The sequence below is a fragment of the Hemitrygon akajei genome, chromosome 20 (assembly GCF_048418815.1).
Source record: "Hemitrygon akajei chromosome 20, sHemAka1.3, whole genome shotgun sequence".
Lineage (NCBI taxonomy): Eukaryota > Metazoa > Chordata > Chondrichthyes > Myliobatiformes > Dasyatidae > Hemitrygon > Hemitrygon akajei.
This window is the reverse complement of record NC_133143.1, coordinates 59,655,961-59,668,258: the sequence shown is the minus strand read 5'-3', so window position 1 is coordinate 59,668,258 and position 12,298 is coordinate 59,655,961. Positions and strand designations below refer to the sequence as shown.

The 12,298-nt window shown below is 40.6% G+C and overlaps 1 protein-coding gene across 2 annotated transcripts in view; it reads left to right on the top strand.

Moving 5' to 3' along the window:
* Positions 1-12,168, top strand: part of osbpl3b (oxysterol binding protein-like 3b) — a 176,928-nt gene extending 164,760 nt beyond the window's left edge. For both annotated transcript variants that reach the window (XM_073024393.1, XM_073024392.1), the window contains one exon: positions 3,867-12,168. In XM_073024393.1, the coding sequence (XP_072880494.1) occupies positions 3,867-3,972 (106 nt within the window). In that variant the 3' untranslated portion in view covers positions 3,973-12,168. The remainder of the gene's footprint in view (positions 1-3,866) is intronic.
* The last annotated feature ends 130 nt before the right edge of the window (positions 12,169-12,298 follow it).

Here is a 12,298-nt window from a genome sequence, read left to right as displayed (position 1 = left end):
CAGCTTTACTTACATTTTATGAAAGACTACGATAGTACTGCTGAGTTAATCAGATTTGTTTAAAATATTACTTTTCTCTCAGTTTTTTTTCCCCACAACAACTTGGTGTTCTTGTGACCTGAAGGCAGACCGGTCAAGGTCTTCTTATGTTCCTTCTCATAAGAAGGTACTGACTTTCTCCAGTAAATTTAACAGAACTCTGAGTCAGCTGGAGCATTTCATGATTTTTGGCCCAGTGGCAGTGGGAAAATAAATAACAGGAAATGCTCACCAGAGTCATCAACCTGAAATATTACAAACAGGAGAAGATCCTCAGATGCTGGAAATCAGAGTAACACACAAAATGCTGGAGGAGTTCAGCAGGTCAGACAGCTTCCATGGAAATGAATAAACAGTTGACATTTTGGGCTTTGACATTTCTTCAGGACAGAAGAAACCAAAAATAGAGTACAGAGTCATTACCACGTGGATGAATTAAACCTCAATCCCACCAACCACCCCCCGCATCTCACTACTCTCCAACTCATACACCACGGATGCTGCCCGACCTGCTGAGTTCCTCCAGAGTGTTGTGTGTCAAGACAACAACATCTCCCATCTCCAACGGTAACCCCGATCACCTCCTCTCGAAGCCAAGCCCCACCCACCAGAGAAACTCAGTGGGTTTCATAGCATCTTCACAATGCTATGACAAGATTGTGCCCCGATCTTGTCATAGCATTCCTTCATCACTACAAAAGCAAAAGAATATGAACTTTGGAAATCAATTATTAAATCCGAAAATGCTATAATACTCAGGTCAAATCACAACCAACATTCCCTCTATTTTTTTATATATAGCTGCACGGACCAACCATTGCTTTGAGCAAGAAATTTTTACCTGGCCTGAAAGCTGCGTGGCACTTTAATCAAACTCTATATAGAAGAAAGTACCAGCTGCGAGGCAACAAAGGCTACGTGCGTGGGAACATTTCATATACTGAGAGGCCGCACACCCACGCAGCTTAGAGGGAACAGTGGAGAGAAAAACTGAGTTTATTTGTCAGGTTAATGCACATAAAATGCTGGAGGAAATTAGTGGGCCAGGCAGCATCTGTGCGAAACAGTAAACAGTCAATGTTTCAGGCCGAGGCTCTTCATCGAGACCCTTGTCCACAGATGCTGTCTGGCCTGCTGAGTTCCTCCAGCATTTTGTGTGTGTTGCTTTGGTTTTAAAATGGCTGCTTTATCTGCATATTTAGGAAAAGCAGCCAAGGGTAAATTTCTGCATTGTGTTGTGACCACTTCTGTTCTTCTTAGTGGTAGGAGCTGTGGAACTGACAGCATGTTCAGAGGATAGTACATCTTAGCCAAAGGTCACCAGAGGTGATTGGGTGCATAATCCCCCTCAATGGTGGTGTTTCAACTGTTGTGTATTCAGTATTTCAACGATATTTGAGTAATCTTGTATATATATATATATTGATTGATTAAGTATTCTTGTTTATTTAAATAATTCTTTATAGGTTAAACGTATAAATAAGTCATGACGCTACCACATGATACGTGCGCACCTCACTTGGAGCAGAACAAGATGTAAGACTCGCATTCCCAGCTCAGTCTTCTTCTTGCAATTAGTTTAATGTTTTGAAGTTACAAAATAAAAAATTGAACAAGCAAATTATTTTTTTACTGGGTTTTGCTCAGCATCTTGTATTGTGTGCAGTTTTGGTTACAAACCTACATGAAAGGTGCAAACAAAGTTGAAAGAGTACAGGGAAAACTTACAAAGATGTTGCCGGGTCTGGGGGACCTGAGTTATAAGGAAAGATTGAATAGGTTAGAAATTTATTCCTTGGAATATAGAAGATTGAGAGGAGATTTGATAGAGGTATACAAAATTATGTGGAGGATAGATGCAAGCAGGCTTTTTCCACTGACGTTGGGTGGGTCTACAACCAGAGGTCATGGGTAAAGGGTGAAAGGTGAAAAGTTTAAGGGGAACATGAGGGGAAACTTCTTCACTTAGAGGATCATGATAGTGTGGAACGGGCTGCCAGCACAAGTGGTGCACGCAAGCTCGATTTCAATGTTTAAGAGAAATTTGGATGGTAGAAGTATGGAGAACTTTGGTCCTGGTGCAGGTCGATTGGAGTAGGCAATTTAAATGGTTCAGCATGAACTAGATGGGCTGAAGGGCCTGTTTCTGTGCTGTACTGTTCTGCGATTGTATCTTGGATGTTATGGTGACATCCATGCAGGTATGTATTGAATACTCCATTGAGCTTCTGATCTGAGTTTTGTAGACCGAGTACTCAAAGTCATTGTCCTGTAGCGTAAGCCCAGGCCTCATTGTTGTCCAGGAAATCTCTCTGGATTATCATGGATTACATCAGCACTTGATTTGCAAAAGGAGCTAAGCATAGTAAAATCCGATCTTAGACAAGAACATCAGTGCAAGGGCTGCAGATGTGAAAGGTTAAGGATGCCACACTGAGGACTGGTCGTGTAATTTGGCTGATATCAGATCCCACTCAACCCATACACCTTCCTTCTCGCCATATCCTTTGATGCCCTGGCCAATCAGGAAACTTATCAACTTCCACTTTAAATATACCCATCCGCAGTCTGTGGCAGAGCATTCCACAGATCCACTACTCTAGCTAAAAAATGCCTCCTCACCTCTATTCTAAAAGGTCACCCTCTAGTTCTGGATACCCTCATCATAGGAAACATCCTCTCCATGTCCACCCTATCTAGCCCTTTCAACATTCGGTAGGTTTCAATGAGATCCCTCTGTATTCTTCTCAATCCCAGTGGGTACAGGCCTAATCATGTGATACCAACTCAATGCATAAAACTAGACATAGTCAAGAGGATTATCAAGATGGTCAAGGTAGTTTTTGACATGGTCAAGAGGATCAGTGTCGTTCAGACCGAACATCAGAATGGGAAAGAAATGTGATGTAAGTGACTTTGACCGTGAATGATTGTTGGTGTTAGGCAGGGTGGTTCGAGTATCTCAGGAACGGCTGATCTCCTGGGATTTTCACGCACAAAAGTCTCTAGAGTTTCCAGAGAATGGTGCAAAAAACAAAAAGCATCCAGTGAGCGGCATTTCTGTGGGTGAAAATCACTTGTTAATGAGAGAGGTCAGAGGAGAATAGCCAGACTGGTTCAAGCTGACAGGAAGTTGACAGTAACTCAGACAACCATGCGTTACAACAGTGGTGTGGAGAAGAGCATCTCTGAATGCACAACGTGTCAAACATTGTGGTGGATGAGCTACAGCAGCTGAGCTACAATAGAATGGACCCAATAAAGTGGCCATCGAGTGTAGTTCTTCCACTAATCACTTAAAATGCCTAATGTACCAGTCTTGGACCAGTCAACCTTTTCTAGTTTTGAAGGTGTTGCAATGGTGAATGATGTGTCTGTGCCCACTTCCCTAGTCCTAATCCATGGGTGTCATGGTAGCATAGTGGTTAGTTTGACGCTCTTACAGGTCGGGGCGTTTTGGAGTTCAATTCCAACGCGGTTCTGTAAGGAGTCTCTGTACATCCTCCTCGTGGAATGTATGGGTTTTCCTCTGGGTGCTCTGGTTTCCTCCCACAGTCCAAAGATGTACTAGGTAGGTTAATCGGTCATTGTAAAGTGTCCTGTGGCTAGGTTAGGGTTAATCGGGGTGGTGCCGGAAAGACCTGCTCTGCACCGTATCACTAAATAAGTAAACCTACAATTAAATGATTCCCTTTTGAAGCATGCTGTGGTGGGATGTAAGCTTGCAGTTGCTCTGCAACCAAAAGGCCGCAGCAGCCTTATCTGCAGAGTTATGTGTTTTGCTCAGTTGGCACATTTGAGAAGCTAATTCAGTCTTTTACTTGCAGGCACTCTCAGGAAGATGGAAAGGAAATGTGGGTGAGCACAAATACCTATTGGGAGCTTCGGAAAGATCCAGGCTTCAACAAGATTGATGGTCCAATACTCTGGTGACATGTCAATGCAGATTCATTATTTTTTCTTTGTTTCAGGACTATTAAACATTATTTATTAGATCTGTCTACCTATCTATTGATCATCTGTTATCTTTATATGTAACTGATTATTTATTATGCATTTTTGAGTTACAAAAAACATATCATAATTGCTTGATGCCTTAAAACTGCTAGAACTGAAATTCGTCAGATTTTTGCTTCGAATATCATTTCTGTACTGCAAGGTCTGGTTACTAACAGGACGTAACAAGAATAGTGGGTGTAATAACATCTGCAAATGTGCAATGTTTTTGCTTGCAAAGAGAATCAACAAATAACTTTATAAACTAGTATCCTGTTATGAATTTGCATCCTTTTTTAACTATGGCACACTGAATGCTTCCAAAATCAATTTAATTCAAAGCTTCTTGCAATAATAACACATATCCATTGTACATAAAGTATGTTGTTTGTAGTTAGCCTTGAGCATAGAACATACTATGATCTTACAAAACAAAATCTCCAATGAAATTTACAATAAAAATTGTGGACCCCTGTAATAGTTAGACCAAAGTATTTAGCATAAAACTGCATTAACCACAAGCTTTTCTATCTATCCTGTTATTATTTTCCTTCCCGCATCTACGCATCACCACTTTGCTAAGGAATTTTGTGCTGGCTTGCAGAAGCCAGCCAAAAGGAAGCAAAGTGCAAAGAATTTTGCCTTACCCAGAACTATAGATAGATTCAAGCTCACCGCCATCTATAGATAAGTCTGTGCCTACCCTGACAGAATATTTGCAGAAGGGTGGAAATACACTATTATATACGTGTCTTATACTATTTGCTAAATGCACAGTCAACTCAACTCAATTATCCATACTCTGATTGGATAAACAAAGGTAATCACTTTACAGGTTCCTGATTGTGTATCAGATCCCTAATTTGCACTATTATTGCACATTTTTTTGTAAAGACTTTTCAGCAGAAAAAGGAAACTGATCTGCTTTGTCACAATCACTTGTTTTAATACCTGCATATTACTTACACATGGAATGGGCCTTTGGAAGTTAATAATGTGTAATTCTATTAAAAATGTTCAAGATTTTTTGAACACTATCTACCTCTTCTAATAAAACATAATTGTACTCCTTCAGCTTTTAATACAGGAGCAACACTCACAATATCCTGGAGGAACTCAGCAGGTCAGGGAGCATCCATGGGAAAGAATAAACAGTTGACGTTTCAGTCTGAGGCGCTTCATCAATGTTTATCCTTGTTTCTTGAACTTAATCACAGAGAACATGATTTTTTTTTAGAGATGATGGTAACCCTGAGAGAACAAAGATGAATCAATTTTCACTTGCTTCTTTACATATTAAAAGTCTAGACCAGGACTAGAAAATAAAAGCAAGGAAGTAATGTTGAAGCTTTATAAGGCACTGGTGAGGCCTCACTTGGAGTATTGTGAGCAGCTTTGGACCCATTATCTAAGAAAGGGTATGCTGACATTGGAGAGGGTTCAAAGGAGGTTCACGAAAATGATTCTGGGATTGAAGGCTTATCATATGCAGGGCATTTGATAGCTCTGGACCTGTACTCAATGGAATTCAAAAAATGCAGGGGTCCTCATTGAATCCTATCAAACGTTGAAAGGACACAACAGAGGGGACATGGAGAGGATGTTTCCTATGATGAGGGAGTCTCAGACCAGAAGACACAGCCTCAGAATAGAGGGACATCATTTTAGAACAGAGATAAAGAGAAACTACTTTAGCTAGAGAGTGGTGAATCTGTGGAATTCTTTGCCAAAGGCAGCTGTGGAGGCAAAATCATTGGATATATTTAAGGGAGAGGTTGATAGATTCATCAGGGCAAGAAAGGGTTACAGGGAGAAGGCAGGAGATTGTGGCTGAGAGGAAAAAGGATCAGCCACGATGAAATGGCAGAGCAGACGATGGGCCAAATGGCCTAATTCTGCTCTTATATCTTATAGTGTTAAGCCCATTGTGAAAATCTGCTTCCCCAGTGGAGAATCCCTAAATGTTATACAATGGTAGTAACAGCAGATAAACAGAAGTCCCGATGAAGGGTCTCAACCCAAAACGTAACTGTTCACTCAATTCATTAGAGGCTGCCTTACCTGCTGGGTTCCTCCATTATGTTGTGTGTGTCACTTTGGATATCCAACATCTGCAGAATCTCTTGTGTTTTAATACAGGATTCTTTTTTATGCTTTAAACAGAAGCACTGGTAGGGAAAAACGTGGGTGTTTCAAAAAGAAATTAAGTTGTTTTTACACCACATGATCCCCAGATGGGGTAACTGTCTTGATTCGCTAACAAGAGAAAATCTGCAGGCGCTGGAAGTCCAAGCGACACACACAAAATGCTGGAAGAACTATCTTGATTCACTCTTTGGTTATAACCTGAGTAGGAATTTACCGTCAGCCCAGTAGATGGCTCTTTGCCATCTTGCCAGTGGTTATGCCAAGGTGTATTGGCAGAGTTTCTATTTCAAATCTGGTTGGTTTATTATCCCTCATCTCAGTGATAGTCCTTTTGCTTCCTCTCCACAAAGTCGACGGGCCCCTTACGCATGCAATATTATCCAGAAGTGTTGGCAACTGAGGAATTTTATTGAGCAATTGGTGAATTGGGTCATATACCACGGCAGCATGGCAGTTAGTGCGATTCTATTACAGCCCGCCGACGTTGGGAGTTCGCAGTTCAGTTCTGGCACCATCTGTAAGGAACTTTACGTTCTTCCCGTGACCATGTGCTTTCTTCACACTGTCCAAAGGTCTACCAGTTGGTAGGTTAATTGGTCACTGTAATTCGTCCTGTAATTAGGCTAGGGTTAAATCGGTGGCTTGCTGTTGGGCTGGAAACACCTGTTCTGTGCTGTCTCTCTCAATAAAGTATTGTATGGGTGATATAATACATTGAAGCTGCAAACAAAAATAGAGTTATTGGTATTGGGATGTGGTGGCTTTTAATTCTGAATTAGATTCAAGTATTTTATTTCTTGTGATTTGAGTATTTTAGAATAACATTGTTGTTGAAGTGTAGCATTTTCTGAAAAATCTGTGAAGTTTAAAGATACGATGAACAACTTAAAAGGGCTTGAAGTTGATTGCTATCTGTATTGGTGCAAGTTAACTTTTGCATCATTTTCTATTCACAAAAATCCAGTGAGACGGCTTATATCCATTATATATTGAATTTAATCACAGATCACAGCAATGCTCAGAAAACAAAAGGTGCATTATGTTTTACCTGTTTCTTTGCTTATTGAAAATCCTTTGTGAAAATCTGCTTCCCCAATGGAGAATTCCTGAATATCATACAACGGCATCAACAGCAGATAAACTAAAGTCCTACTGAAGGGTCTTGGCCCAAAACATTACCTGTTCATTCATTTCATTAGATGCTGCCTGGCCTACCGAGTGCCTCCAATATTTTGTGAATGTTGCTCTGGATTTCCAGCATCTGCAGAATCTTTTGTGCTTAAGATAAACAAAGGGCTTTGTTTTAATTGTTCCTGATAAACCTATTTGTAGTGAAAATCTCTCTGCAATATATGGCAGCAAAACATCAGTGCACATTATAGAAAACAGCTGAGCTGTCCCGTCACTCCAGCGACTAGATTTTGATTCTGGTGTTATCTGAGCAGAGTTTACCATTTGCCCCTCTAGCCACATTAGTTAGTGGTGAATTTGCCACCATAGTGTGGATGAGTGGCAGGAGAATGAAGTGAGTTTCAATAGACATGAGAGTAAGTAAATGTGATTGGTTAATTCAAGTACGTTGGCCATGCTGAAAGCATTGTATGGATATACAGTGCTGTGCAAAAGTCTTAAGCACATATAGAGCTAGGATGCCTAGGACCTTTGTACTGAACTGTATTTGTCAATGTGGAGCAGAGAGCGAGTTTATAAATCTAGTCAGAGAAATGGATATTGGAAATGGCGAGGGTGGAGGGTGTGGGACAGGTGGCAGGGAAGGAGTTCCAGGAGAGAGGGGTGGCGTGGGTGCAGTGAGACACCAGGTGAGGTTATTTGATTCCAACAATTGGTTTATTTATCATTACAGAAAATCTCTCTGGTGCTTCCCACACCCTCCCCTCTCCCTTCACCTTTTCCCAACCATGATCCCCCTCTCCTTACCTCCTTCCCATGCGCTGTCCACAACAGAAACCCAGAATCAGGGTTATCATCACTCATATATGTCATGAGATTTGCAGGGTTTTTTTGCAGCAGTGCAACGTAATACATAAAATCACTACAGTACTGTGCGAATGTCCTAGGCACCCTTGTTATATATGTATGAGCCTAAGACTTTTGTACAATACTGCAATTGAGAAATCTTTGACTTTTCAAATGATACAATTAATGTACATATTTATAGATTAAAATTGTTCCTGCACTGCACAACATTCATTACACAATAAATAGAAGCCCTATTACAATTCTCCCTCATACTGCTCTGTTTGCACTGTGAGAACTGACCATCTCCTCCTGGTACTAACTGGCCCTGAATTTACAGCTGAGCAAATGGGGGCAGATCCATCTTCTTCTGATTTGGTTTAGTGTGAGAACTGGAGCTAGAAGCAAGAATAGATCATTTGGCCTCTTATTAAAGAGATTTAAAAGTTAGCCTTTTTTTTCTGTCACCTATCTCGAGGTTCACAGTGAAATGTGTTGTTTGCATCAAGGATGTGCTTGGGAACGGCCTGCAGGTGCAAGTGCCAACATAGCATGCCCACAACTCACTAACCCTAACCCATATGTGTTTGGAATGTGGGAGGAAACAGGAGCACCCGGAGGAAACACATGCAGTCACGCGGACAATGTGCAAACTCCTTACAGGTAGTGGCGGGAATTGAACCCTGATTTTACAGCTGGCACTGTAAAGCGTTACGTTAACCACTATGCGAACATGTTGCCCCCATTCTGTATGTGCTGCACCATTTAGAAAGTTAGTAGTTGAACTTTTATCTTGGGTATACTTTCCTGAATTATCCCTCCCCTCTCCGAATCCTTTAATATGCAATAATTTATCAGTCAGTCCGGATTTTGCTCAGAGACCGAGCTTCCACGGTTGTCTTTGCCAAAGAATTCCAAATATTCACCCCCTTTTTCTTTTAAGCACCTCATTCATGCACCTACCCTGTTAAACCCATAGGGACTTGTCACATTTCAATAGAATCACCTCATTCTTCCAACCTCTAGAGTGCGGGCAGAGTCTGCTGCACCTTGATGCTCAGTTTTCCAGGCTCTAGGATACTGCTGAAAAGCAGTTTGATTTTCATAGCTGCCATTGAGCAGAATCCCAACTTCTCCAGGTCATTGTAATTCAGAACAGAAAGGTCCAAAATGCTGGAGGAACTCAGAAAGTCAGGCAGCATCTTCGGAGAGGAATACACAGTCAGTGTTTCGAGCCAAGACCCTTCAACAAGACCGGAAAGGAAGGGGGAAGATGCCAGAATAAGAAGGTGGGGAGGGGGAGAAGAAGGACTTCAAGCTGGCAAGGGCCAAGTGAAAGGTCAAGGGCTTAAGAAGACATTAAGATCATGAGACATAGGAGCAAATTTAGGCCATTCAGCCGATTGAGTCTGCTCTGCCATTCCATCATGGCTGATTTATTATCCATCTCAATTCCATTCTCCTGCCTTCTCCCCATAACTTTTGAGGCTCTTACTAATCAAGAAGCTATCAGCTTCAGCTTTAAGTATATCTAAAGACTTGGCCTCCACAGTTATCTGTGGCAATTCCACAGATTCACCTCCCCCAGCTAAAGAAATCCTCCTCATCTTTGTTCTAAAGGGACGCCCATCTATTCTGAGGCTGTGCCCTCTGGTCCTAGGCTCCCCCACTATAGGAAACATCTTCTCCATGTCCATTCTATCCAGGACTTTAAATGTTTGATAAGCTTCAATGAGATCACCCAGAGCAGGTACAAGAAGAAGGAGGAATCTGATAGGAGAGCAGAATGGACCATGGGAGAAGGGAGGAGAGGACCCAGAAGGAGGTGATGGGCAGATGAGAAGAGAAGGGCTAAGAGGGGAGCTAGAATAGGGAATGGAGAAGGAGTTTAGGGCCACCCATCCCCAGCATGTTTCTCTGGGTTTCCAGCATCTGCAGAATCTCTAATGGTTAGAACAGAATGCTTGTTGTTTTTCATTGGGAAGGTATCAGCCTCTTTCCTGATTGGTCAAAGCCGGCCTTCCTTTTGCTATAGAGTCTCCATGTTCTGAGTCATCACATATTTACTAAGACTCTTCCCACACTTAAATGAAACTAAGCCAGATTTTCCACGTTGCAGTAGTAAGTTTATAAGCCGAAAGTTAGTTTTACCATTGGCAATGTACACTCAGTAGCCACCTCATTAGGTACAGGAATGGAACCTGGTGTGGTGTTCTTCTGCAGTAGCCCACCCACTTCAAACTTTAACATTTGCTTTCTGGGAAGCTCTTCTGCACAACACTGGTCACTGCATGGTCATTTGAGTTACCGTCAGCTTGAACCAGTCTGGCCATTCTCCTTTGACCTCTCATTAATACGGCATTTTTGCCCACAGAATTTCCACTCACTGGATGTTTTTTTTTGTCTTTTGCACCATTCTCTGTGAAGTCTAGAGACTGTTGTGCATGAAAATCCTAGGAGATCAGCAGTTTCTGAGATACTCAAACCACCCTGCCTGGCGCCAATAGTGATTCCACAGTCAAAGTCACCTAAATCACATCTCTTCCCCATTCTGATGCTCGGTCTGAACAACTGAACTTCTTGACTGTGTCTGCATGCTTTTATGCATTGAATTGTTGCCACATGATTGGTTGCTTAGATATTTGTCTTAACGAGCTGATGTTCAGATGTACCTAATAAAGCGTAGGTAGTGTAGGTAAAAGTGCATTTTCTTGGAAATTAGACAAAAATAGTTTGACCTTGTTTAATGTTTAGGTCAAGTCCATAACTAAATTCATCTTGTGGCTACTGATTTGTGAATTGTTTGTTCCCTATGAATCCTGCAAATTGATACGTTTAGAATCACTGAGTTTCTGTGCTCCCTCCATCCATGCACTAACCAGGAGGGATTGTACATGGGGTCCAGTAGAATATTTTGTGACTGAAGAATAAAGCAATTGGAAAGTTCATTCTATACTTATGCCACAGTTACAATGTAACAAAATAACAATTAAGACAACAGTTTAAATTAAAAATACATTACATGCACAAAATGCTGGAGGAACTCAGCAGGTCAATCAATATCAACAGAAGGGAACTGGGGCAGAGACCCTTCATCAGATAAAACAATAAATAGGTTTTAATTAATGATTCAATATCTGTTGAAATTTTATTCATGCTAAGGCTGAATAGCTGAACAAGATCTTTTACAATTTTCTAACCATTAAGCATCTTTTTAAAAAATCATTTAAAATTCTGGTTATTGTTCTTGGGTTAGTGTCACTTGTCCAGTGTGTAGAGAATGTATTCCCAAAACAAAAGTTAACTTTGTAACACAATATTAGTACCAACAATTTATAAAATTTGCATTCAAATAAACTCAGCACTTTAGAGTTAAATCTGGTGAATACTTGACAGTTATTTTTACTGTTGTTTATTATGGAACAAAGCACTTTCTAAATTTAACTGGCTGACTCCTGTGAAGCTATTTAATATTTTGTGGTGATTACAGTCAAAGTTAGTTAAGGTATATGATCCCATCTGAATTACAGACATGCTTTCAATCAGGTTTCAGTGCAATGATTTGGAATAAGTTAATCAGGTGTTGCATTTCATTATTTCCTGAGTGCATTTGGTTTTAGCATTTGTAAAAGGAAATCAAGTTTCCAAGTGATTAATAATGTCATATGCATTATATTGGCTGTTTTAAATACACTGTGATATTTAAATCTCAGTGTACATGAGGATATTATAAACTCTATTTTAATGCTGTATAATTGATTTTATTTGCATAAAGTGGGGATTTGTACAATTCCACAGTTCAAATTTCAGCCTTTGTTACTCATTCACTCTGAGCATCATGATGACACGTTTGCACCTTTAACTTTGTAAGGGATGGGTGCAATTCCATTTCAAGGAATTGAAGTCTAGAACCTAATGTATTTTTATGATTGCATCATGTGTTTGTCAGAGATTGCTGCAATTCACTGTATACTCTATCACACAAATAATAAATTGGTTTGACTGAGATCAATGTGTTCTGTTTTAACAAATATTCTTGCTTTTGGTGCTTTAAAAAAAAATATAGCATGCCATGTTGCCACAGACATTTTCAGAAGAGCTTTATGTGCCGTTTAGGATGATATTGCTTGCTATTTTG